The sequence below is a fragment of the Saprolegnia parasitica genome (assembly GCF_000151545.1).
Source record: "Saprolegnia parasitica CBS 223.65 unplaced genomic scaffold supercont2.23, whole genome shotgun sequence".
NCBI lineage: Eukaryota > Oomycota > Saprolegniomycetes > Saprolegniales > Saprolegniaceae > Saprolegnia > Saprolegnia parasitica.
This window is the reverse complement of record NW_012156417.1, coordinates 99,889-122,454: the sequence shown is the minus strand read 5'-3', so window position 1 is coordinate 122,454 and position 22,566 is coordinate 99,889. Positions and strand designations below refer to the sequence as shown.

General features: G+C 58.2%; 14 protein-coding genes across 14 annotated transcripts in view; 8 read left to right on the top strand and 6 right to left on the bottom strand.

The window, feature by feature from the left end:
* Positions 1-362, top strand: part of SPRG_22187 (hypothetical protein) — a gene marked incomplete at both ends in the record, with an annotated part of 963 nt that extends 601 nt beyond the window's left edge. The window contains one exon of the mRNA XM_012345576.1: positions 178-362. Coding sequence (XP_012200966.1) covers positions 178-362 — 185 coding nt within the window. The remainder of the gene's footprint in view (positions 1-177) is intronic.
* Positions 363-891: 529 nt separating this feature from the next.
* Positions 892-2,398, bottom strand: SPRG_06620 (hypothetical protein; the record flags this gene model as incomplete). The annotated part of the gene is made up of 4 exons (XM_012345437.1): positions 892-1,143; positions 1,202-1,366; positions 1,797-1,983; positions 2,229-2,398. 4 exons carry the CDS (start codon positions 2,396-2,398, stop codon positions 892-894), a joined length of 774 nt encoding a protein of 257 aa, XP_012200827.1.
* Positions 2,399-2,934: 536 nt separating this feature from the next.
* Positions 2,935-4,178, top strand: SPRG_06619 (hypothetical protein). The gene is made up of 4 exons (XM_012345436.1): positions 2,935-3,559; positions 3,613-3,740; positions 3,792-3,932; positions 3,990-4,178. Exons 1-4 carry the CDS (start codon positions 2,959-2,961, stop codon positions 4,116-4,118), a joined length of 999 nt encoding a protein of 332 aa, XP_012200826.1. The 5' UTR covers positions 2,935-2,958; the 3' UTR covers positions 4,119-4,178.
* A 59-nt stretch (positions 4,179-4,237) lies between these two features.
* On the bottom strand, positions 4,238-4,840 carry SPRG_06618 (hypothetical protein; the record flags this gene model as incomplete). The annotated part of the gene is made up of 1 exon (XM_012345435.1): positions 4,238-4,840. One exon carries the CDS (start codon positions 4,838-4,840, stop codon positions 4,238-4,240), a length of 603 nt encoding a protein of 200 aa, XP_012200825.1.
* A 513-nt stretch (positions 4,841-5,353) lies between these two features.
* On the top strand, positions 5,354-6,164 carry SPRG_06617 (hypothetical protein). Its single transcript, XM_012345434.1, has 2 exons — positions 5,354-5,467; positions 5,518-6,164. The coding sequence occupies exons 1-2, from the start codon at positions 5,380-5,382 to the stop codon at positions 6,105-6,107; spliced, it is 678 nt and encodes a 225-aa protein (XP_012200824.1). The 5' UTR covers positions 5,354-5,379; the 3' UTR covers positions 6,108-6,164.
* A 480-nt stretch (positions 6,165-6,644) lies between these two features.
* On the top strand, positions 6,645-6,953 carry SPRG_06616 (hypothetical protein; the record flags this gene model as incomplete). Its single annotated transcript, XM_012345433.1, has 1 exon — positions 6,645-6,953. One exon carries the CDS (start codon positions 6,645-6,647, stop codon positions 6,951-6,953), a length of 309 nt encoding a protein of 102 aa, XP_012200823.1.
* Positions 6,954-7,027: 74 nt separating this feature from the next.
* On the bottom strand, positions 7,028-9,640 carry SPRG_20158 (AGC/PDK1 protein kinase; the record flags this gene model as incomplete). Its single annotated transcript, XM_012345566.1, has 11 exons — positions 9,564-9,640; positions 9,081-9,507; positions 8,908-9,032; positions 8,594-8,857; positions 8,305-8,538; positions 8,133-8,257; positions 7,841-8,083; positions 7,712-7,791; positions 7,567-7,661; positions 7,357-7,520; positions 7,028-7,309 (listed from the first exon to the last, which is right to left on the bottom strand). Exons 1-11 carry the CDS (start codon positions 9,571-9,573, stop codon positions 7,028-7,030), a joined length of 2,049 nt encoding a protein of 682 aa, XP_012200956.1. The 5' UTR covers positions 9,574-9,640.
* Positions 9,641-11,267: 1,627 nt separating this feature from the next.
* On the top strand, positions 11,268-12,907 carry SPRG_20157 (hypothetical protein; the record flags this gene model as incomplete). The annotated part of the gene is made up of 7 exons (XM_012345565.1): positions 11,268-11,309; positions 11,357-11,681; positions 11,728-11,931; positions 12,222-12,508; positions 12,558-12,650; positions 12,699-12,836; positions 12,884-12,907. The coding sequence occupies 7 exons, from the start codon at positions 11,268-11,270 to the stop codon at positions 12,905-12,907; spliced, it is 1,113 nt and encodes a 370-aa protein (XP_012200955.1).
* Positions 12,908-13,651: 744 nt separating this feature from the next.
* SPRG_06613 (hypothetical protein) lies at positions 13,652-14,919 on the bottom strand (the record flags this gene model as incomplete). Its single annotated transcript, XM_012345432.1, has 5 exons — positions 13,652-14,058; positions 14,110-14,240; positions 14,296-14,363; positions 14,419-14,596; positions 14,648-14,919. The coding sequence occupies 5 exons, from the start codon at positions 14,917-14,919 to the stop codon at positions 13,652-13,654; spliced, it is 1,056 nt and encodes a 351-aa protein (XP_012200822.1).
* A 713-nt stretch (positions 14,920-15,632) lies between these two features.
* SPRG_06612 (hypothetical protein) lies at positions 15,633-15,935 on the top strand (the record flags this gene model as incomplete). Its single annotated transcript, XM_012345431.1, has 1 exon — positions 15,633-15,935. The coding sequence occupies one exon, from the start codon at positions 15,633-15,635 to the stop codon at positions 15,933-15,935; it is 303 nt and encodes a 100-aa protein (XP_012200821.1).
* Positions 15,936-15,943: 8 nt separating this feature from the next.
* SPRG_06611 (hypothetical protein) lies at positions 15,944-17,608 on the bottom strand. Its single transcript, XM_012345430.1, has 2 exons — positions 17,513-17,608; positions 15,944-17,466 (listed from the first exon to the last, which is right to left on the bottom strand). Exon 2 carries the CDS (start codon positions 17,450-17,452, stop codon positions 16,019-16,021), a length of 1,434 nt encoding a protein of 477 aa, XP_012200820.1. The 5' UTR covers positions 17,453-17,466; positions 17,513-17,608; the 3' UTR covers positions 15,944-16,018.
* A 901-nt stretch (positions 17,609-18,509) lies between these two features.
* Positions 18,510-19,298, top strand: SPRG_06610 (hypothetical protein). The gene is made up of 2 exons (XM_012345429.1): positions 18,510-19,162; positions 19,209-19,298. Exons 1-2 carry the CDS (start codon positions 18,545-18,547, stop codon positions 19,260-19,262), a joined length of 672 nt encoding a protein of 223 aa, XP_012200819.1. The 5' UTR covers positions 18,510-18,544; the 3' UTR covers positions 19,263-19,298.
* Positions 19,288-21,275, bottom strand: SPRG_06609 (hypothetical protein). The gene is made up of 2 exons (XM_012345428.1): positions 20,775-21,275; positions 19,288-20,724 (listed from the first exon to the last, which is right to left on the bottom strand). Exons 1-2 carry the CDS (start codon positions 21,235-21,237, stop codon positions 19,325-19,327), a joined length of 1,863 nt encoding a protein of 620 aa, XP_012200818.1. The 5' UTR covers positions 21,238-21,275; the 3' UTR covers positions 19,288-19,324.
* An 871-nt stretch (positions 21,276-22,146) lies between these two features.
* Positions 22,147-22,525, top strand: SPRG_06608 (hypothetical protein). The gene has a single exon (XM_012345427.1). It carries the CDS (start codon positions 22,171-22,173, stop codon positions 22,486-22,488), a length of 318 nt encoding a protein of 105 aa, XP_012200817.1. The 5' UTR covers positions 22,147-22,170; the 3' UTR covers positions 22,489-22,525.
* The last annotated feature ends 41 nt before the right edge of the window (positions 22,526-22,566 follow it).

Sequence of the window (22,566 nt, the reverse complement as noted above, 5' to 3'; positions counted from 1 at the left end):
ATGAGCCGACCAACTTCTTGGATCGCGACTCGCTCGGTGCCCTTGCCGGTGCCATCAAGGAGTTTGGCGGCGGTGTCGTCTTGATCTCGCACAACCGTGAGTTCACGGATGCGCTCGCCATCGAGACGTGGAACGTCGTCGCCGGTCAGCTCTCGATCGAGGGCCAGGTCGCCGAAGACAAGACCAAGATCGAGCAGATCGACGCCGAAGAGTCGGTCGACGCGTTCGGTAACAAGGTCGTCACCAAGGTCAAGCGAAAGCTCACCCGCAAGGAGCTCAAGGCCAAGCTCAAGGCCAAGAAGGACGCCGAGAAGCGTGGCGAGTACTACTCGGACTCGGACCTTGACGGCTACGAGGAGTAAATGCGCAAGAAAGGTCATCGATAGAGAATCTTAGAGCTGCTTAACTACCTATACTTATACACGCGCTATGCTTTCTACATTCTCGTCGCCTTCATCACACCTGACCGCGAACTTTTCTGTTGCCGACCAAGTCGAGAACGTACTCCTTTGTCAAGTGACAGCAGCCTTGGCAGTCTTTACCTTGCGTGTGGAGCCAAGTCGGCAGCTTGCTCTGTCGTGCAATGGTCTAGCAGGTACCACAACTCAACACGATAAGAGGCCTTCAACGTACGAGCTAATAGCTTGTGAAGCCATTGCAAAGTGTGTTCGTTGGGAGGATGCAGGATGAGGCAATTCATTTTGTCCGCGCCAGTTCTTCCTTCCGGTTGACAGCCCTTCGACGCCGCGGGATGCGGTGGGCTGCTTCTACATCCGAGTCCAAGGTCCGTTCTGGAACCACTTCTGTACTCCCGCCTGCAGTCGGATAACCAATGCCACCAACCACAGCACACAAGTCGTCCTGTTGTTTCGCCAATGGCTCGATAAGTCCTTAGCTAGACGAGCTCTTTTGTAGCGACGATGCCTGCCGAAGCGATCGGAGTGCGTCGCATCGCTGGCAAGCAACGATCGCGTGGCAGCAGTAGTCCATCGTCTTGGTGAGCGTCACGACGGAGGCCTTGCCGGCGACCGAGACCACTGGCAGCACACTGGCGTGGCACCGGGGGTCGTACTTGCCATTCGCGCGAGGGATCGCGCGGATGGCAAACTCGCGCGCTTGGCGAAGGAGTGAGAAACCCGCGCACTTGCATAATCGACAATGGACCGCGTAGGAAAGCCTGCACATGTGGGTGCGACGGCACCGGCGGCGGCGTCCCGTCGACCGACAGCAGCGACAGGCGGTGGTGGGCAAGACATCGATACGCATCGGTTGTCGCGCAGTGGGACGCGCCGGCCAGGGCCTTTGGCAAGAGCGTATTCTGCACGGACGTCGTGGTGGCCACGATCACCGCCATGTTGATGTCGGGCTACGCCAGGGCGGCAACGGCAATGTCGACGACACATTGCACGTTATGCGTATGTCGTAAGGCTTGTGAGGATCGTCGTCGAGGCAACTGATGGTCTTGAAAGCGCCTTCTGGCGGTGTCGACATGGTCTGTGAACACGTGGGCTTTCGGACAAAGAGCTGGAGGAGGCGCGTGGCCTCCCGTCTGCGACGACGATGGCATCGAGCTTTTGGAAGCCTGCGAACGAAAACGAGCCCGTGACCGAGTCCAAAATGGCGTCGAGGTGGCCAGGGCAGGCGACGGCAAGGTCACTCGCGCTGGAGCGTCTGCAACACAACGGAGACGAGCGCCGTTGCAAGCAGCGGGAAACGCCGCAAGCATTGCTCCAAGTGCATCGACGAACAAGACGGCGTCGTCGACAGAGAGCCTCTCGGGGCGCCCACATTTGGACCATGGTCTTGGCCTCGTCGTCGGCGCCGAGGGTCGTCGCAATGCAAAATGCGATCGTGAGGTCGGCGGTCGATAGCGGAGGAGCCGTGACTTGACCGAGCGTTGCACGTGCACCGATAGCCGACCCGCCGACCGTCGTCGCAAGCTCGAGTGCGCTCACGAGCTCTGTCGACAAGATGGACGTCGCGCTGATCGCCACGTTGCAAAGCGTCGCGGTGGCCAGCCAAAGCGAGTGCGCGCGCGAGGTTGGGCCTGAAACCCGCGATAAGAAACGATCGGCTTTGCGGCCACACGACGAGGACGCAGCGGCGAAAGTTTATCTCGACGTTCGGCTTCTTGCCTTTGGCCCAGTCGCAGTACATGTGTCGTCGATCGACGCGTAGTTGGGCCAGTCCTTGGTTGCTTGCGCGCGACATGTGTGCTGCCCATGCACTCGTTGGAGCCCCATGCAGGGTCCTTGCCTTCGATCTCGAGGCTTTCTGCGATAATCTTGAGCTCGCGCCGTGCCGCATTTAGCGGGCCATCAGAGCTGAGCGGCGCTGGGCGCTGCGTCGTTGAGACGTCCTCCGGCGCCGCCGCTGGCTTCCGTTTGCGAGCGACCATGGTGTCACAATGAGAAAATGAAATGGTTGTTGTCATCGCTTTGTTATGATTGGCTGCTCTGTTGACGTGCACGTCCACGTCTCTATACAAATACCGAGTGCATTGAAGATGGTACTTTTGGATTGGTCATTGGTCGGTAGTATTTTGGCCAATGGCATCGCATCATATCCGAGCCTAACCATCGCCGTGGATGACGTTCACCGGTCTGTACACAGCTCCTAGTGTGCAAAGTAGCCCTATCGCTCTTGTTATATTAGCAGAGGGTATCGAACGCGATCAAATGTCGTCCTCCTTTGCTGTAGCCTCGAGTGGGCGCTTGCGAGCCAGGCATTTTCGGTTATGAAAACACAAATGCGGTGTTTCGAGCGACCATTTTTATCGTTTAGAAATACCACCGCGCGGGCATATCCCAGTTATTGTTTACGCAATCGAATAAAGTTCGCAATTAAAGCACATACAAACCGCAAGGTATTTGCGGTATGCTGCATTTTATGCAACCACGTGGTGGGTGAACCAATCGCAGCCTTGCATCTCGAACGAGCTTTTGGTCAAGTCGATCGATGGCCCTCCGACGCGCGGTACAGATTGCCGGCCTTGGCGCCGGCGCCACGGTCGCGGTCGGCGTCGCCGGCCTCTGCATGGACGCGCCGCCGGCCGACGATGGCAGCCCTGACTACCTCGCCAAGCACGCCCAGCACGTCGCGACGCGCGACCGCCTGCCCGAGGTGTTTTACAACGCGGCCCGCGCCACCTTTCTCTTCTACCCCGCGACGCTCGTCGCCAAGGTGTACTTGGGCGCCTTGAACTCGTTCTCGATGCAGAACGAAGACGCGCTTGCCAAGTGGATCCTCGCGCGCCCGCGCCACCGGTCGCTCATCACGGTCACCAACCACTCGTCGACGGTTGATGACCCGGCGCTCTTTGCACGCATGCTGCCGTGGGCGTGCGCGAACCCTCGCGTCTCTCGCTGGGGGTTGTGCAGCCAAGAGTACTGCTACACCAAGGGCCCCTTGCTCTCGGCCGTTTTTTACGGCTCCAAGACGCTGCCGATCAAGCGCGGCGCCGGCATTGACCACCCGATGCTTCACGATCTCTTCAAGAAGGTGCAGATGGGCGAGTGGGTCCATGTCTTCCCCGAAGGCAAAATCGTTCAAGGCGGCCGTACGTCCTACCTCTTGCGCCGACCGGCTTGCCATGTAGCTGCGCCGATTTAGATTTGGGCCAGCGCGACGAGCCAATGCAAACCAACATCGGGGGGCTCAAGTGGGGCGTCGGGAAGCTCATTGCTCGCGCAGAAGAGACACCGATCGTCGTGCCGATCTACCACCTCGGCCTCGATGCAGTACGTCAAACACCCGATATGCTGTTCTGTAGCGAAGATTTGTCCCCGTAGGTCATGCCCCAGAACGCGAACCACAAGCTCAAGAGCATGATCCCGACAACGGGCAACCACGTCCATGTGCGCGTGGGCGAGCCCATTTACTTTGACGACCTCTTTGAAAAATACGCCAAGGACCGCGTCCAAGGCGCCGAGGTACACAACAAAACCATGTCTGCACGCCAGAGGTAGTATCATCTCAATATGATGTAGGGCCCGGACTCGTGGGTCTCCAAGTCATCCGAGCACGCGCTGTACTCGGACATTACCCGTCGCATTGAACATGCGCTTCTGGCACTCGAAGCGCAGTGCTACGAAGACTTGAAGTCGCTCTCGCCGTAGTAGACAATGATGATTTTTCTGGCGACCATACAAATATAGTACATCTCTTTTGCTGCTTGGACCATGTCGACTTCCAAAAACACACAAATCAAACGGTATTCACATCAACATTTCACGGCTTACTCGAGGGACTGGTTGCAGAGCGGGCACGACGGGTCCCGCGTCGAAGTCGCGAGTGTGAGCGCCCACTTGTCGAGACACTCGAGGTGAAAGTCGTGTTTGCACTTGGAGAGGAGCCGGAGTACGTCGCCCTCGACGTAGTCTTCGCAGCAGATGCAGCACGACTCGCTCGGGCCACCTCGAAAGTCATGGAGCTTCTGGACCAGCTCGTTTTTCTCGAGGACGCCTTTTGTGTCGACGCCGCGGAGGCGCAGACGCGCCTTGAGCTCGTGGATGCCAATGTGCGCGAGCGGTTTGAACTCTTCCGTGGGCAGGCCCGAGATCGTCTTGAGCACGCGGTCGTAGCGCTCTGAGTCGACGCTCGGTGCGGCCTCGCTTGGTGGGCCAAAGAGCGTCGAGACAAACCCAGCGAGGCCGTCGGCGCGGATGACGTCACGGTGGACGTAGAGATGATAGAGCGCATAGAACGCGAGGCCCAGCAGCAGCAAGGTCTCGCCCGAGATCGGGACCGCGCTGCGGCCCAAGAGCCCGGGCAGCAGCTGCACTGCGATGACGAGGCCGACGACGTACGGGTTGCTGCCAGGGCCGACGACGATGAACATGCTCCTGCTGCTGGCGGATTTCGGCTTGCAACAAATTTGCGTCTAAAAAGGGGCCAATCACAGGACAGATGACGCGCTTGTTTCTACGTACGCATGTACGTACGGCTTGTACAATAAATATACGTTTCGTACAAACAATGTACGGCGCGTCGCTGGACTTCAAGGAAGCATCGGTCGACCCGACCGATCAGGCAGAGCAAGGACCTACTAGCACCCACGTCGTACGCACTGCAAAAATGAATTGCAATACTAGCATTGACAAATGGTTGCTGTAGCTGCAGCCATGGGTCCACTCGTAAAGCGAGCTCTCAATTTTTGTTGCTCAATCCATCGAGGCGAGTCGACGCAGCGGCTGCTTCTTTACGCAGCGGACGCGAAGCTAACCATGGGACGTCATCTTGGGCGGTAAGATCGGCGACGTATTGTTGGCCGGCTGATTGGCTCGCGCTCTGGCGTTGGTGTGTCGCTAAAATTAGGCCATGGACCCAATTCCAAGCGCTTTCCATTCCGTAATCGTACCGAGAGCGCATTCCCACACCATGTACCGCTCGAAGGAGCTCAATAAGAACATCGCCAAGAGCTACCTCAGCGTTGGCGACCCGTACCGCGACCCGCACATCATTGAAGGTAGCGAGTGGTTGCACGACGTGCTGCCACGTCATCATTTTTCCAACTAGGCAAGAGCGACCGGCACAAGAGCAAGCAATTCCAGACCGCGCCAGCAAAAGACACGTGCGATGGGAAAGGGTACTTTGAGAGGAAGATATATGCGTCGGATCCTCTCGTCGACGGCGTCATGTACCTCAAGACGCAGCCACCCGAGACGCGGAAGGCCGGATTTGGCACCAAAGACGCGAGTCGACGCGACGAGTTTATGAGCCACGTACGCACCGAGCAGTACCGCGAGACGTTGCACCGGGAAGACACGATCGCGCAGACCGGTATCGCCAAGCACCGGGCGACGCACCCGGACGAGGAAGACGAGGATGCCATCGACGCCAAGCACCAGTTTCCCGAAGGTCTCAAGGAAACCAAGTTCCTCTACGACATTGGGCGCACCCAAGTGACCGAGTTCAACCAAAAGAGCCACCGGGACACGTTCTACACGCTCCGGACGGGCAACTCGCAGTTCCGGCGCAATAATGGCCACTTCGTGCTCAGCTCCGAGTCCGTCGGCGTCGGCGCGTCGCAAGTCGGCAACAATGGCACCCACGCCCGCAACGCGTGCACGAAGCAATTTTACGACCATAGTCACCTGCACACCTAAACACTTCCACTCTCCTATCTTGAAAACACAATGATGTCAACAAGGGATTTGACCACGTTCTCACGTCTTGTACGTCGCCACAAGTGATTTATCATGGACCCGTGGGCTGCAACGCGTTTGGTGCGAGGACGCATTTTGGCTCAACAGCTCCACGTCATTCAAATGAAGTGCCACCCGCAATCCATAGCATTAGCGCGCCGCAATCTTCGTGGCAGAAGGGTTCGCTTTCCTAATGACGACGATACCAAGCAGGAGTCCTCTAGACAATATCTCGAGTAAACTGAATCTATATCGTCGCGAGCTATAGCTGTACTATCGTTGCAGTAGGGCAGGTCGGCAAGACGGGCGTGGATTGCAGCCGCTGCGTGTTGCGATCTTGGTGCAACCTCAGAGCGTTGGTCGTTGTACTTTTTTCCCTATATCCACGCCTATATATTAAATATATTCTATGCTACATACAAATGTCAGGTTGGCCACCACGAAACCTTCAAAAAACAAGAAGCAGCACAACCGAGATCTCCTTCCAACGCCATCATCATGAGCAGCAGCAGCAACACGACCGCGCTCTGGCTCGCCCACGAGCACGCCGCCACCGAGGCCATGGCGCTGCGCAGCGCGCTCGTCGTCTTCGGCGTCCTCGCGACCCTCTTTGTCTTTGTCGCGATCCAGCGACGACGCCTCGACGCCACCGACGCGCTCAAGTACGCCAACGCGGTGCGCAAGGCGCAGTTTGAGCGCGTCTCGCACGTGATGAAGAAGCACCGTCAACCGTCGCCCGACGTCGAGGTCGAGCTCGCGCCGCTCATGGACGAGTACGCTCTGGTGCATGACGATGCGCTCGAGTAGTCGGCGGCGGCGTCAATATATATCAAAATGCAATTGCAGGTCGTATTGTACTTGCGTGCAGTGTATCTGTACGGCTAGACGTGCAGCGGCGCCGCGACCAGCGTGCGTGCGATCGAGAGACCAGTTTGCTCGACGTGCACGCGGTGGTAAGTGGTCTTTTCGCCGTCGGCGAACGACGCGGTGACGACCATGTCGCAGCGACCGTCTTGCGGCGCGCCGTCGTCGTCGTCGTCGTCGCCGCCACTAGTGTGCTTGCTCGGGCGCGCAAATCGGTTGTGGACATGCTTAGTGTAGTGGCTGCTAAAGACGGCGTGGACTTTGGACGTGCCGACGAGCTCGAGGAGCGGAAGGCGAACCTATCGCAGCGATGGAATTAGAGATCGCCTTGCGTGCAGTGTCGTACATCGCGAGGCACGTTCCAGGGGGCAGCCGGCGCATTGTTGTTGGAGAGTGTCTCGGCGTAGAGCGTTGGCTCGTCACTCTCGGAGATGTACAACGGGTGGTGGCTCAAGACGCAGAGCACTTGGGCACAGAGCGCGCCGTGCTCGAGCTCCTTCTTTAGCCATGCTACGCATACCGTCGCATCGACGCGCAACTGCAACGACGACCGTACCGTCTTGGGCCAAGTAGCGTTCGTGCAGGGCATGGTCCGACTCGGCATGCAGCCACAGCGACGAGTTGACGACAAGGCACTTCATGCCGCCATACCTATCGTCAACGAGGCGGCCTGAGCGCTGACGTCATTCACACGCGACTACCAGAGCGCATAGTAGTCGTCGCCGTAGTCGGCTGTGTACGCCGCAATGTCGACCGCGGCGTGGTCCCCCGGCACAAACACCTATCCATTCTTGCGTCGTCTCTCTGTGCTGTTGGCATCCGCTTTGTACCAAACGAATGCGCGGGTCCAGGGTCGAGAGACTGGCCTGGAACGCATCGCGCTGGGGGGCATAGTACTTTTGAGAGGGCGAGGCGTGCGTCATGTTGCCGGAGAGCACGAGCAGCGTCGGAAGCGTCTCGTTGAGTGCGAGCAGCGCGTCCCGGAAGAGTGCGAGCTCCGTCGCCCAGGACGAGCCTCCCAGCCCGTCATTCTCGGTGGCGGCCGCGGCTCTCCCGAGCGACGGGCCCGACAGCTACGCACGCTCTTGGAACCACGCCGTAGAAACGGTCCCAGCAACATACATGTACAAACGTGAACGACTGCTTCCACTCGTTCTGCACGCTGTGGGTGAGACCGACGTAGCCGCGCTTGGTCGCATACAGACACCGCCCGAGGCCCATGGTCGAAAAGAAGCGTGGGTACACGTCTACAGCCCTACGCGTGACTGACGTGGAAGACAAGTCGAGGACGTACCTGGGTGCTGGAGCAGCTGCATGCGATTCAGCACGTGCATGAGGCGCGGCTTGCGCGGGTGGGCGAGCGCGACGGCTTGAGCCAAGACGGCGGGCGCCTTGTCGCCACCGCCGGCCGCCACGTAGGCGTGGATTTGCTTGGCCGACTCGAAAATGAACTTGTCTTCAAGCGTCGCAAAGGGCGGCGACGTCGAGAGGTGCGTCTTAAAGTTGATGCCATCGAAGAACGCGTGAGCTACACGGTATATCGTGAGCGATCGATCAATGGACAAGGCCATTGCGACGACGACCTTTGAGTGCGTCAAAGCCGTTGGCGCCAAGTCGGCGGCTCGGGTCGGGTTGCAACAAGGCCGCAATCAGGTCGCGCGCCGGCGCCGATAAAAAGGTCGGTACGTCGTAGACGCCGTCTTGGACTTTAAGAAAGCACAAGTACGGAGACCCGCCTTGGAACGGTGTATCGCCCGTCAGGAGCTGGTAGACGATGCAGCCGAGCGCCCAGAGATCACTGCTCGTGTCGACAGGCTTGTTGGCGATCGTCTCGGGCGACATGTACTCTATCGTCGCGCATCGATGGGCGGGTCCATCGCCTACCAGCGTTCTTTACCTGGTGTCCCGACAAAGTTGGGGCCGTTCAGCGCCGGGTCCGAGAGGTTCTTGGCTGTGCCAAAGTCGACGAGCCGCAAATGGCCGTCAACCTTGGACACGATCATGTTTTCCGGCTTCAAATCCCTACGCGATCCATGTTACTATGTGAAAGTAAACATGGCGGCAGAGTACCGATGCACGATGCGCTGCGACGCGAGGTACTCGAGCGCGTTGACGATGTCGGCGGCGTAGAAGCGGGCGAGGCCTTCCGTGCAGCCGACTTGCTTGCCACAGAGCGTGAGCGCGTCCCATAGCTCGCCGTTCGCAATGTACTCCATGAGAAAGTACAAGTTGGTCGCGTCTTGGTACGTGTGGTAGAGCCGAATGATGTTGGGGTGGCGGAGCGTATTGAGCACCGCCTTCTCCATGTTGACTTCGTTCAGAATGTTCGGGTGGCGGATCTTGAGCCGCATGATGCGCTGCTTCTCAATGACCTTGATCGCAAACTGCTCGCCGGTCGGACGGTGCGTGCCCAGAAAGACCTTGGAAAAGTTGCCTTGGCCGAGCTCCCGCTCCAAGGTAAAGTCTGTCGCCTGTGGCTTCTCGACCGAGTCCTTGACTAGCGCAGCCATAAGTTCTATGGTGGCCTCGTCGACGAGCAGCATGTAGGTATACCTGTGCTCATCAGCGGTCGCTTGTGGATCTCGCGCACCGCTGCCGTCGGCGTCCGTATCCGGATGTTCCAAAATCGAACGTCCACGACTGGTGCGCATCAGATGTGGAATGTGGCGACGTCTGGTGACGCTCAGATCGGGGTGGATCGAATGAAAAAGTTCTTTCCATTCCAGATTCCATGCCAATCTATGAAACATGTGGTACTCTTGTGGCGCCTCACTTTGCCATTTGCTCCGTCAAGCAGACATGTCCGCTTCCACGGCCAGCGCCCACCCTCAGCACTGCCTCGACGAGGAGCGACTGCCAACCAGCCAAGCACCAGACGCCCGGTGGCCAACGACGCATCGGTGACCAGCAACCAACGACTTGAGAGCGGCAAAGAAGCAGGGCACCGTGAAGTTTAGTTCAAAATAGTTAGTAGAGATGTTCAAAATAGTTGAGCGAGTCTTTTTTTAGTGACTGACCGGCGCCTTGATCGACAAAATCAAATTCCAATCTCATCGCGCGCAGCAGCGGACGAGCATGAACAGCTACTACGCCGATCACGCTTCCAGCCCTTGCTTCGTTCCGCACTCGTCAACTACTAGTACGCGTACCGCCAGTCGGTTTGTCGGCGATGAGGACGCCGGCACTGTCTACTATAACACGTACGTGCAGATCAACGGGGGGATGGAAACTAGCATGTCTAGAAGGGGTCCGGGCGCGAATTTCCATGTCACGACGCGTCGTAGTCATGCTGCTCGGGTTGACCACCCGTACTATCCATCACTGCTTCACAGCGTTGCGCCGCACCCGTACGCTCCGTTGTTCTCGTATGAGGCACCTCACTCCACGCCGTACTCGGATGCATTCGAGCTGCATGCGGCATCGCAGCACATGCCACCACCGTATATGCCGCCATCGTACATGCCACAGCAGTACATGCCGGCCCCATGCGCACCCCAAGCGTTCTTGCCTCCCCAGTACAGCTCTTCGCAGCCGCCACCGTACGAGACCGGGCGGACGCATCACGCAAGGAGCTCGCAGCAACCCGCAGCACCCCTGCACGCCCCAGCCATTGCGCCGAGGTACTCGCAGTGTGTCCGAGACGGCGGGGTCGACGTGTAAGGATGCATCTTGGACTTATTCAAAGCTGACCCCGTCTGTAGCGTTGCTGCCCCGGTGCGTCGCATTGGAGCGATGCGCACCAACATTTTGGCGGCAGCCCAAGCCACGCAAGAAGATGGGGCAGTTCAGGAAACCCACGAGCAAGGGGTGCGTCGTGACGATGGTGCGATTCATTCATCGTCTTCCGCTCCGATGGCACAAGTCGGCTCCAACATCGACGAAGATCTCGATCCCAACACCCCCGTTGTCCATTGCCCCGACGGCTATGTCGACCTTGCAGCAGCGTTGGACATCATTTGTCTGGCGGATGACCGATCGATCAAGCCGACGAAGACCAAGTTTGAAACGTACATCGACCTCCGGGACCGCGTGCAATTACTCGCCGCTGTCAATCAATTTCAAGTCTCGAAGGAGCACCAGTCTTCCATGCGCAAAATCAGGTGCCGAAGCGACAAGTGCCAGTTCCTCGTCCAAGCAAACGTGGGCAAGAAGGGCTTTAGCGTCACAGCGGTTGAAAGGCTCAGTTTTTACGTGATGGGCTCAAGTGTGCTATAGGTGTGCATGGCCCATAACCACAGCCTGCCACATTCAACACCGATGCCCCCAGGATCTCGAAACACCACGGTCTCAACCAGCATGGTACGCATAACTATCACGGTAGTGTACAACCATCACACACGAGGTAGCTTGTAAAGTTTGCTGTCGAGCTCGAGCTCGGTCCTACATCGGTTCGCGACGAGCTCATTCGGGCTGTGCGCGACAAGTTTGGTATCACGATCTCGTCATCGCGCGTGGCCCTCGTCAAGAAGGGCACCAAGAAGCGCCAGGTAGACACGATCAAGGACCAGTTTGCGAAGCTCTCGCCCTACCTCAAGAAGCTGGTCGAAGCCAACCCAGGGATGTACGCGGCCTTCACGAAGACCGGGTCGTCCTGCCACGGCGCATTTTGCGTTCCCGCTTGTTTCCGCCAAGACGCCAAGATGCTCCTTCTACCCATCGTATTCCTCGGTGGTACCTGGTTGTCCATGATTCCATGGTTGGTTTCAAGCAACCTTAGCTCGTCCCATCAAAAACGACATGCGCGACGTCGGCACCTTGCTTTCGGCAACGTCAAGGGACGGCAACGGCGGCATCGTACCGATTGCCTTCGCCCTCGTTCAAGGAGACCTCGTCGACACGTGGAACTGGTTCTGCGCGCACTTGGCGTTGGCGGGTGTCGCCGATTTCATCGGTTGGTCATTCGTCTCCGACCGCCACCTAGGTTGGTGCAGTGGTACTTATGTGTTTTGGCTTTTCAAATGACATCTTCAGATCTCCTCCGTGCCGTACAAAAGAACTTCCCGCGCGCGCGACACCGCTTCTGCATGCGGCGCATGATCGAACACATCAAACGCTCGCAACACAGCGTCTCCCATACGGATGAAGGCACGCTTTTCGCGCTAGCGAGCAGTAAAAACAGTGATGAATGCACGCGGAGAATGACCGAGCTGCGGACGAGGAAGCCAGGTAAAACGACCCTACGCGTGCATCCAGTTACTTCCCGATCCGTAGCCGTGGCCGGGTACATGTCCAACATTCCCACACGACACTGGGCGACGTTTGCCTCCATCAAAGACGGCGTTCCAACTTTTGACGCGGCGGCGTCCGAGTCCTCCGACCATTGGCTCGGAGCTGATCTCGGTGGCAGCGATCCGGTCGGAGTGTTCTACTTCTACCTCAGCCGCCTGAACAAGACTTTCAACGACCGACTCGAAATGCACTCGAAGGGGTCGGGCATGCTCACAAACAACGAAACCACGGCCTTCGACGCCGTCTCAGTCGAAGCTCGCAACTGCACGGTATATTGCTGCCGAGACGTACGCAAGGCCTTTAACCACACTTGAACAGGTCACGGACCTTCGCACAGGCCACAGCTTCATCGTCACACACTCGAAGCACAGGACACCCGACAAGGCACGTTTGGTGGACATCACAGCCAAGGTAGTTCACGATGTGCTCGTTTGTTTTACCGCGCCATAGACTTGCCAGTGCGGGGCGTGGCAAGACCACTTAAAACCGTGCATGCACGCAGTCGCAGTCGCGATGTTCATCGGTGCCGAGCCACTCACGTGGTACCATACAGCCTACCGCCGCGATGCCTGCGTCTCGCTGTACCGCAACCCGCTGGTGCCTCTCCCACCCCACGACCTCTCTATGGACAGCGACATGGTCAGAAAAATGCGACGACAAGCAAATGAATAAAGGGACGCACACGATGCAAAAGCCAGTGAATGTATAATACGAAACCAATCGACTTGCTGCTCTTTGTTGACCGGGCGCTTTCCGCAGCCAAGTCGCCGGCCACCGCCAAGTTGTTAGACGTTGGTCGAGTCGTTGGCCGCTGCAGTGTCGTTGGTCAACGGTATCTTGGACATTGGTGCTACCGGTACTAGCACCAGAACGGCATGTCAATGCTTCTACGTACTTGAAGACTTGAAGACAGGAAATAGACGCTGGTGGATTTGCTGTCATCCCAACCAGAGCTCGCCGCGTGAGTCAAAGCAACAGCAACGTTGAGCTACCGGTGCTACTATAGTACAGTACTTCCACGACGACGCCATCCTCGCCAAAGGTCCGTCGTGTACAGAGTGATTAGCGACGCATCGACTGTCGTCACCTCAGCACCAGTATTACGAGTTGCTAATACGCGCTGGAATTGGAACCCTTCGCATCCACAAGATCACCTGTGCACGGCTCCTTCAACAAGAGCTCTTGAGGCTTCGTGGGCAGTTGCCACTCATGGTCGTGTGGATGACCACCTCTACCGGAACGCGCTTTACAGATGTCGGGGACATGACGGTCGCCGCACTGGCTGCCTCTGACCTGCTGCGACGGTGAAGAATCCAGTGGCTAAGCTATCACCAGACTAAAGATCGAGTGGCAGCAGAAGAATTGTGTGTGTGTGTGTATTACTATGATGGTGATGTGGTGATTCTACTTGCTTACAAGTGGCCGAGCTTCTTGAGCTTCTTCTCCAAATTGATGAGCATGTCTTCGACCATCGCGTCGAGCTCAAACTGCTCCTTCCAGCCCCAGTCCTTGCGCGCGACGCTGTCGTCAATCGAGCGCGGCCACGTGTCGGCAATGGCTTGGCGGAAGTCCGGTTCGTACGTGATCGTAAAGTTGGGAATGACCTTCTTGATCGACTCGGCGAGCTGCGCCGGCGTGAACGAGAACGACGTGACGTTGTAGACGCGCTGCGAAAGCGAGTCGGACGACGCCTCCAAGAGCTCGTTCGTCGCGCGGAGGCAGTCGGGCATGTACATCATGGGGAGGCACGCGTCGGGGCCGAGGAAGCACTTGTACGAGCCCGTCTTGAGCGCTTCGTAAAAGATCTCAACCGCGTAGTCTAATCGTACAAGGTTGATGAGTGTCGCATGAATCAAGCAAGCAGACATACCGGTGGTGCCACCACCCGGCCACGCCTCGGACGAGATGATACCGGGGTACCGAATCGAGCGGAAGTCCACACCGTACTTCTCGTGGTAGTATTCACCGAGGAGTTCCAAATGCACCTTGGTGATACCGTACCTACCCACGTTGCAGCTAGGTAAGTATCCCATGATGCAAATATGCTGGCACGTACATGGTCGTCGGGCGCATGATGGTGAGGTCCGGGGTCATGTCCTTGGGCGTCGACGGGCCGAAGACAGCCTGGTGGGATAGCATCGTGAGTCATCCTGTTGTGAGCCACAGGACTAGGTCGTACGATCGTCGACGGCGCAAAGACGCGGAGGTTGTTGAGGCGGGCGAGCTCCAAGACGTTCTCAAGGCCGCGCGTGTTGACCTTGAGCGCGAGCTGCGGGTTCTTCTCGCCGATCGCCGAGAGGAGCGACGCGTTGTGGATGATGGTATCGATGCCGTTCTCGAGCACAATGCGGGCGAGGCTACAAAGGCGTGAGTCGGTCATGTCTCCACGGCACAGAGCCAAGAAATACCTGTCGTAGTTCAAGACGTCGCAGTAGACGAACGTGCCCGACTTTTGCTCGCCCTTGCCGGGCATCTTGATGTCCGAGTTGATGACCGCGTCCTTGCCGTGGATGTTGCGAAGGAACGGTACGAGCTCCATGCCGATCTGGCCGGTACCGCCCGTCACGAGGATGCGGCGGCCTTGGTCAAAGACGTTGAAGCCGCCCGTGTACTCGGCAGCAGCCTTCTTGGTGGCGGACGAGTGCGTGAAGCGGCGCGACGCGCGGGCGAGGAAGGCCATGTTGGTTGACTTCCAAAGTGCAAATTCGCAACTGAGAACTGAGCGCGCCACTACGTCCAGCAAGTCAAATCCACGCCACGGATTCCGTGGGCGCTTTTAAATGCGCCGCAACTTATCCGGATGGTATTCTATTCCATATCCATATCTAAAGGTCCGCACCGCAGGAATTTTATTTCTATCCGGTCGAAGTACGCGATTTAAATGAGGGTCCTCAAAATAGACAGACCCACCCGACACCGTGGCATGTGTATTAAAAGGTTCATTTTATTCAAGATGTCGCTTTATCTCGATTTTTGTATGTAAATAGAATTAAAATGGGGGGTATGCGTCAAACGCGACCATTTAATGACGGCCGTGCACGCCCCCTTCGGACATGGGACAGCCGAAGAGGTGCACCCAGCCTTGAAGCTCAAGCGCATGTCCCACGCTTTTTTTGTTTGGCATCATGTATATAGCATTCAGTATGTGGTGAGAAAAAATATCAGATTCGAGCGAGTCGCTAAGCTAAGTACGCAAAATTTACTAAGTGCGGTACGTAAGCTGGCCGAAAACAGCGATGGGATTGGACAAAATTGATAGCAGATGAGGCCAATTGGAAGCCGTGGGGGTTGACGCAGCCAGGTGGACTTGCATTTTCAGCCGCAGGAAGTCGTCGTCGATCCATGAACGTTCATCGCGTGGCAGCCCGAGCGCTCTCGACCGCCGCCCCCACCATGCGACCGCTCTGGATGCTGCGTTACACCTATGTGGATGGCATGCTGCACAAGCGAGACCCGTTCCGGAAGGCTCACCTCGAGCACATTGGCAAGTGGACCGCCAACACCGGCTTCCAGCCCAAGCTTCTCATGGCTGGCGCGTTCGCCGACCCGGTCGATGGCGCTGCGTTCATCTTTGAAGCCGAGTCGCCGGCGATCGTCGAGGACTTTGCCAAGAAAGACCCGTACGTCGCCAACGACCTCGTCACGTCGTTTGACGTGCGTCAGTACAACGTTGTCGAGTTCAAGAAGGCGCCGTAAGCGCCACTGTCAATATCCACATCGTTCTCTTGTCTCCTACGCCGCTATCGGGGTCGTGCATTATATACTCCTAGTCTCGTTCACTACTTGAAGTTCATCAAGTTGACCGCGCCTTGGTGCTTGAGCCGATTCAAGACGCGGTGCGACGAGGGCACGTCTTCCGCCGCCGACTCGTGGCCGTCGTCTTCCTCGACCTCGACGCTGCTCAGATTCGAGCGGCGGCTAATGAACGACGAGTTGCGCTCGAGGCTCATGCGGCGGCTGTTGCGGCGCTGGCGCATCGTCGCTCGCAGCGACGAGAGCGCCGACTGCTGCTCGACGACCTCGATCGCGGTCGTGAGCTCTTCGTGTACGCGCGGGTTGGTCATGGCATTGGCCACATCCAGTAGCACCTCCTGCGACTTGCGCGCTCCAAACGCCGAGACGACATAGTCCGAGTACTCGGACGCCGAGAGACGGCTCGTTCGGAGCTCCTTGGTCATGGCTTTGAACTCGCTCACGCGCTCTTCGTCGCCGTCGACGAGGTCGCGGACTTTGGCGACGACGTCTTTCCCACTCATGCTCGCGGGGCGCGATCGCTGTGGCCGCGTCGGAAACGGCGGCGGCGTCGCGAGCACGGCGTCGCTTGCGGGCCGTGGTCGAGGCGGCGCAACCACCACCATACTCGGTGTCTCGTCGTGGGCTTGCAGCGCATTGCAGAGCGCGCGCTTCTTGATCGGGTCCGGGAGCAGTTGGGCGAGGCTCGGCACCAGCCATGCGCAGAAATCGCGGCCAAAGACTCGCACCATAAAGGCAAAGAAGACGTGGCCTTCGGCGTCCGCGGCATCGGCGGCGGCACGGCCAAAGCGTCGGGCTTGCTTTTGAAACTGCTTGAGCACGTCGACGTCCGTGTGCTCCTGGATGCGCTGGACAATGAGTGCTTGTAACTCTTCTTGCTGCGCCTGCGTCAGGTCATCGTCGGCAATGTCGTCCGAGGACGCCGACACGCGGCCCGCCGAGATGGTCGTCGACGTGGTGGTGGTAGTGGTGGTGGTGGTGGTCGGCGGAGGAAAGTCGTCGAGCACCGAGTCGCCGTGGCTGTCGACATGCGGCTCGACGACATAGCTGTCGTCGGCTTTCGACGTCTCCGAGCCGGCGACGTCGTTTTGCTGTAGGTAGTTGGCCTTGTGCGTCGAGTTCGCAAAGACAACATGGGCGTGAATGAGGGCAAAGTCAGCAAGCACTTGAGAGCCATCGGCCGAGTGAAAGTCGGCAATGTCGGCAATGCTTAGCACCTGCCGAAGGTACTTGCCGAGCGCGTCTTGGCGCTTGGCCAAGAACGACGGCTTGGTGGCTTGGCCAAAAACACCTTGGTCTTGTGCAGTGGCACAAAGGTCACGTCGGCCATGCGACTGCCATAGATCGCGTCGTTGCGCAGGCGCGTGTCGAGGAGCTGGAACTCCTCCATGGTCTTGAAGACGCTCCACTCGACCGCGGTCATCTCGAGCCGCGGCGCGGTGCTGCACTTGGCCTTGCATGCAATCTCAAATTCCTAGCCACCTGTATGAGACGGACCAAGCAGACGCAAGTGGACGTACGGCGGTCTTGCCGAGGACGCGGTACCCGCGCACGTGCATGTGCAGCGAGATGACCATCTCGATGGTTGGCAGCATCGCGCGTCGGCCGAAAAGAGCGTTTGCCGGCCGTCATCGTGCCAGGCGCACGCGCTCCGATTGGCTAAAAATCTAGAATTACTCACCGAACGCTGGCCCGTCTGGTCTGGCACCCTGAATCTTTGCGTCCTTCCATCGACCAGATCGATCGCAGATAATACGTACACTAAGCTTCTTCCTGGCGCCAACGAAACACGTACAAGTTGGGCAGAGATCGCAATCAGCTCCAATGGCACACATCTCTTGTGTACATCGCTGCCTTTCTCGCCCCGTTCGCATGGACTGGACCGAGATACTCGTTCGCCTGGCCCTTTTTGGGTGTGTCTCTGCATGATGGCTGGCGCTGTCAAATGCGGCAGTCTGCAGGTCCGAGGCAGCGCAAGCAAGGAAGGGTGGTGGGCCTCATTGGCAAGACGCCAACATCGATCACCCAGCTACTCTCTGTACTACCGAAGGTTCGTGGCGACGGAAGCAAAGGTTGATCGATGCAGGCGCACGGTCCATACCAGAACTGTGGTGACAAGGCGTCATTGACTCTACTCGGTGACGCAAACACAAGTCAATGGGCTGCTTGAAGCCGTCCATTGACTTGGGAGATGAATGACCCAGTCGTGCTTGGTTGCAGCGCGGTGCTATGGTGCAAGCTCGAATGCTGGCCGCGCCGATCGGCCAACCTCCGCAGCACCGACTTCAACCAGGTACGTACGCACAGCCGTAGCTACTCGTACGTGTAAGGCAACGAGGCGCACCTTCAAGCAGATGCGATCAGAATGCACGTTGGTCAGCTACCTTAACCGTTTGCGGCCATTCATCCCTTCCGCCGTGCACTTGGAGAGTGTTGAGGCAAGCGAGAGGACGCTGGCAGCATATTGCCGGTTCCAGCAATGAACCGATCGGATATTCGGATAACTTTGTTTTAACCGGTTGGCACGCAAGCTTTGGTCGCCACACAGAAGCATGGCCGACACGACGACGCCCTCGATCTGCCCGCTCCTGAACGAGACCCGGCACCTCATCGACTGCCTCGGGTACATTGACTCGACGGCGAATGAGGACGCCGACATGAAGAAGCTCGTGAGCCTGCAGATCCAGCAGCAAATGGCGGCGATGCCGGCGTTCGACCCGAGCGCATACCTCGCCTACCTCCCGGCGCTCGAGCTCGAGACGAAGGAGATGAAGCGCGTGGCCGCGGGCGTCGCTTTGGACGCGATCAACACGAACAAGTACCGCGTCGTGCCGCCGTCGACGGGGCTTCTCAAGAAGTCGCAGGATCTCCACGCCCAAGTCGAGGCGTGGCAGACGGCCAATGCCAATGCCAAGGTCGCGATCGAGTACGAGACGTCTCGGATTCTCAACCTCGAAATGCTCAACAAGTATGGCGCCGACCGCTGGAAGCTCCACGTCGGCGTCCTCAGCGGCGTCCACGACAAGTGCGTCATGGAGCTTGACGAAAGCAAGGCCGCGACCGAGGCCATCAACATCAAGCGCAAGCAAGAGCAGCTTCTCAACGCCGACAAGCTATGGGGCCTCGAGCGCAAGCGCGACGATCTGCTTCGCAAGACGCAATACATCGAGGTCCTCCCTATTCCGCCTTCCATGCTCATGCGCTCTCGTCTTCTAGGCGGCCTGCGATGCCATCGAGCGCGACGTCAAGCGGCTAAAGACAGCAGCTTAAGAGAACCGTTCGCCTTTCTTTCCTCCTCGCAAGCCTTATATCAAAATCAAGTCGATTTGCATTTATAGCGTCGTCTTGGCCGTCGATGGCGTCGGCGTCTTGGCCGGAACCGTCACGACGCCACTCGTCGCACTGCCACTCGTGTCACTCTCGGCGCCGTCGACGACCGACGACGCATCGACCTTGACGCAGAAAATGGTGCCCGAGCCCTTGAACTTGCGCAAGGCCGCCGAGTAGTCTTCGTTGTACGCCGTCCATGTGTTGTCCGTGTAGAGCCCGTACATGTACTCGCCTTTCGTCGGGTTGTACTCGTAAAACGACTCGGAGTTGAGACTCCACGCAAAGCCGCCCGACATGTTGCGGTCCTGCGAGTACGAGATAAACGCCTCGATCGCGCGGGTCGAGCTCTTGCTCGGCCACTTGTCGTTGACGCCGTAGATGCCGCCAAACTCACCAAACATGACCGGCGCCTTCGCGGCCGCCATCGCCTTGCCAAACGACCGGTCGAGCGCCGCATACACGTTGCTTTGGAGCTTGGCGTTGCCGTCGGCGTCGTTGGGAAACTCGGTAAAGATGTTCTTGTCGCCGTCTTGGACCGCAAAGTAGTACGCGGCTGGGTACACGCTCGGCGAGTAAAAGTGCGGCGCATACACCACCTTGTTCTTGATGCTGAGGACGACCGGGTTGGTCGAGGCATTGTTGAGCGACGCACCCCACCAGTCCCCGTACGACAGCTTCGCGCCGCCGTTCGTGTTGGGATACGCAGCCTCAATCTGCTCGAGCGTGCCCTCGACGTACGCCATCCACTTGGGGCATGCCTTGAGCATTGCATTGCCGAGACGCGTCGCGCCTTGCTGCCAGTTGTTGCTGGCCGGGCAGGAGGCATCCGGCGTCGTCGCCGACGCGGGCCAGCAGCCCTTGTGCGGCTCGTTCTTCAAGTCGATGCCAATCACGTTGTAGTAGTTGGCGTTGCAGAGCGTCGTCGCCAGCATCGTGATGGCTTTCGTCGTCTGCGCCTCCGTGACCGTGGCACTGTACCAGAGCCCTTCGGACGCGTCCGTGTTGAGGTTCTTCGGGTCGAGCTTGTGGATGTCGAGAAGGACCGCGATTTGCTGCTTCGCGAGACCGACAATCACCTTCTTGATCATGTCCATGTAGCTGTTGACGTTGAACTCGGCGTTCACGACCGGGTCCACGAAGTCCTTGACGTTGGGCGCCGCGTTGCTCAGAATCATCTGCACGTTGAGGGGCAGGCGCACGGCTGTCACGCCTTGGTCGACGAGCTTGGCCGAGATCGCATCCATCGTCGACTGGCCAAACGCAAGGCCGTGAGGGACGCCCTCGACGTTCTCCATGCCACTCCAGTTGATGCCCGTGATCACGATCGGCTTGACGAGACCGCTCGAGTACTTGGCGACGACACCGCCAAAGCCATCCCCGACAAAGTTGGGCAGCTCGCAAACTACGAGATACAGAGCATGAGCGGTGCGCCAATGCTAAGCGCGCACGTACTCTTGGCCGGCGTCGGCGGCGCGGGCGTGCGATCCAGGATCTTTTGCGAGAGCGTTTGTTGGCCTTGGGCCTTAAAGTAGAGCTTGCGGCCAAACCAAATGATGCCAAAGATTGCGCCACCAAAGACGAGGAAGAGGAGCAGCCAGCCAGGCCAGACGCGCTTCCGGCCCGTGTGCTTCTTCTCCGAGTTGGCCTCTTCGCTAACGCCGACCTTGATATCGGGCTTCATGGCGGCGGCCGCCGACGAGCGCGACGAGTCGAGGATCGTGCTTGGGCGCACGGACGAGTGCTCGGTCGACTCCATGACGGCCACACCGCCGGGGTTGACGTAGTCGCCGTACATGTGCTCGGCGCTGCTGTCCTGCCACACGGGTACATGCGCCATGTCGTCTTCCTGGACGTGCGACGTCGAGTCCATGTACTGGTACGGAGGGCGGCCTCCTCCTTGCGTCGGCGCGGCCATGCTGCGTCTACCGTCGACCAAGAAATATGAGAAATATGGGTCGCCGCCTTAATGTATGGCGCATTCGAACCCGCGCCATCTGCGCTTTGGGATCGTATTTTTATACAATATTTTATTATAGCTTGCTCTTTGTATGCAACGACCATACGTTCGCACGGCCGGATTTTAAAACGAACATCACGACACCGGTGAGTAATGCGCGTGGAAAATTCCACTCTTGCCGCGATTATCCGGATACGACCGCTGCAACACGGTGTTTTTCACGTTTTTCACCGCTTCTCGCGTCGTCGGCATGGCAAGCCGCCTGCACCGTTCGAGATGTGTGGTGTGCTACTACTGAGTACAATACGTTGGAGATAAGCACACGCAGCTAGGGTGCTACAGCAAGCGTGATCCGGCAAGGGCATCGTGGTGGCAAGCGAAGCACCGCAAGCTCCGATGTGGGGCGATTTGATTGGCTAAAAGAGCTACGTGAACTCTAAAATCAACCAATCAAAACCTGTCGTGATGTGTTTTAGGATCTTTCTCACCACCAATGACGGGTTTTATTAAAACTCACCCTTTTGCACGTGTTCTGATTATCCGGATCGACCCGCCTGCGACACGGTCCCCCAGCCCCCAGCGTCGCCGACCAAAGTTTGGCTTTTAGGACGTCGAGCAGAGAGGATCGTATTATAAGGACTTGGCATTCTGCGTACGGCAAAGGCTCGTACACAGGCTATGTGGGCACTGCTCCTACCAGGTACCAAGCCAGGCAGTAACAGGTAGCTCCTCGATCGTCCGCCCGTGGTACAGTGAGCGCACGGTCCTGTGACGTGATTGGCTGGCATTTTACACACCACATGGTCCACACGTGTGTGAATGAAGGTGAGATACACCACTGCGCCGTATCCGGATAGAATTGGGTATCCGAACTTGCCGCTTGGAGCACCGATGGCCGACGAGACGCTCACGTCCGTCTTGAGCAATGCGCGGTCGGTCAACTCGAAGCTCATGAAGACGAACCTCGGGCTGCTCATGGCCATCAGAGAGACCGACTGCGACATCGTGCGAGCCAAGAAGCTGCTGCAAAAGCACCACCACGCGATGCAGCGGCGCGGCCAGAGCATCCCCGCTGCATGCCACTACCAGACGAGGCCGCATGGCAGTGGCGCGCCACCACCACGCCCGCCAGACGAGCGCGCACGAGGTCAAGAGCAGGACGACGACCCAATGTCGGACTCGAGTAGCGATACCTCGAGCAACGACTGATCAATGATGACAATTGTAGTGATACCTTTGACCTGACCTCGTTAGCACCTCCTTCTATGCGTCCAGTCGCGGTGCCAC

Bases quoted from the DNA above. Each gene is read 5' to 3' on its own strand.
- SPRG_06619 (XM_012345436.1), top strand. From the start codon at position 2,959: ATGGCCCTCCGACGCGCGGTACAGATTGCCGGCCTTGGCGCCGGCGCC. The intron at 3,741-3,791 runs GTACGTCAAACA...TTGTCCCCGTAG, and splicing joins ACCACCTCGGCCTCGATGCA to GTCATGCCCCAGAACGCGAA. The intron at 3,933-3,989 runs GTACACAACAAA...AATATGATGTAG, and splicing joins ACCGCGTCCAAGGCGCCGAG to GGCCCGGACTCGTGGGTCTC.
- SPRG_06617 (XM_012345434.1), top strand. From the start codon at position 5,380: ATGTACCGCTCGAAGGAGCTCAATAAGAACATCGCCAAGAGCTACCTC. The intron at 5,468-5,517 runs GTAGCGAGTGGT...TTTTCCAACTAG, and splicing joins CGACCCGCACATCATTGAAG to GCAAGAGCGACCGGCACAAG.
- SPRG_06611 (XM_012345430.1), bottom strand. From the start codon at position 17,452: ATGCAAGGCCAAGTGCAGCACCGCGCCGCGGCTCGAGATGACCGCGGT.
- SPRG_06610 (XM_012345429.1), top strand. From the start codon at position 18,545: ATGGCCGACACGACGACGCCCTCGATCTGCCCGCTCCTGAACGAGACC. The intron at 19,163-19,208 runs GTCCTCCCTATT...CTCGTCTTCTAG, and splicing joins GCAAGACGCAATACATCGAG to GCGGCCTGCGATGCCATCGA.
- SPRG_06609 (XM_012345428.1), bottom strand. From the start codon at position 21,237: ATGGCCGCGCCGACGCAAGGAGGAGGCCGCCCTCCGTACCAGTACATG. The intron at 20,725-20,774 runs GTACGTGCGCGC...TGTATCTCGTAG, and splicing joins GCCGCCGACGCCGGCCAAGA to TTTGCGAGCTGCCCAACTTT.
- SPRG_06608 (XM_012345427.1), top strand. From the start codon at position 22,171: ATGGCCGACGAGACGCTCACGTCCGTCTTGAGCAATGCGCGGTCGGTC.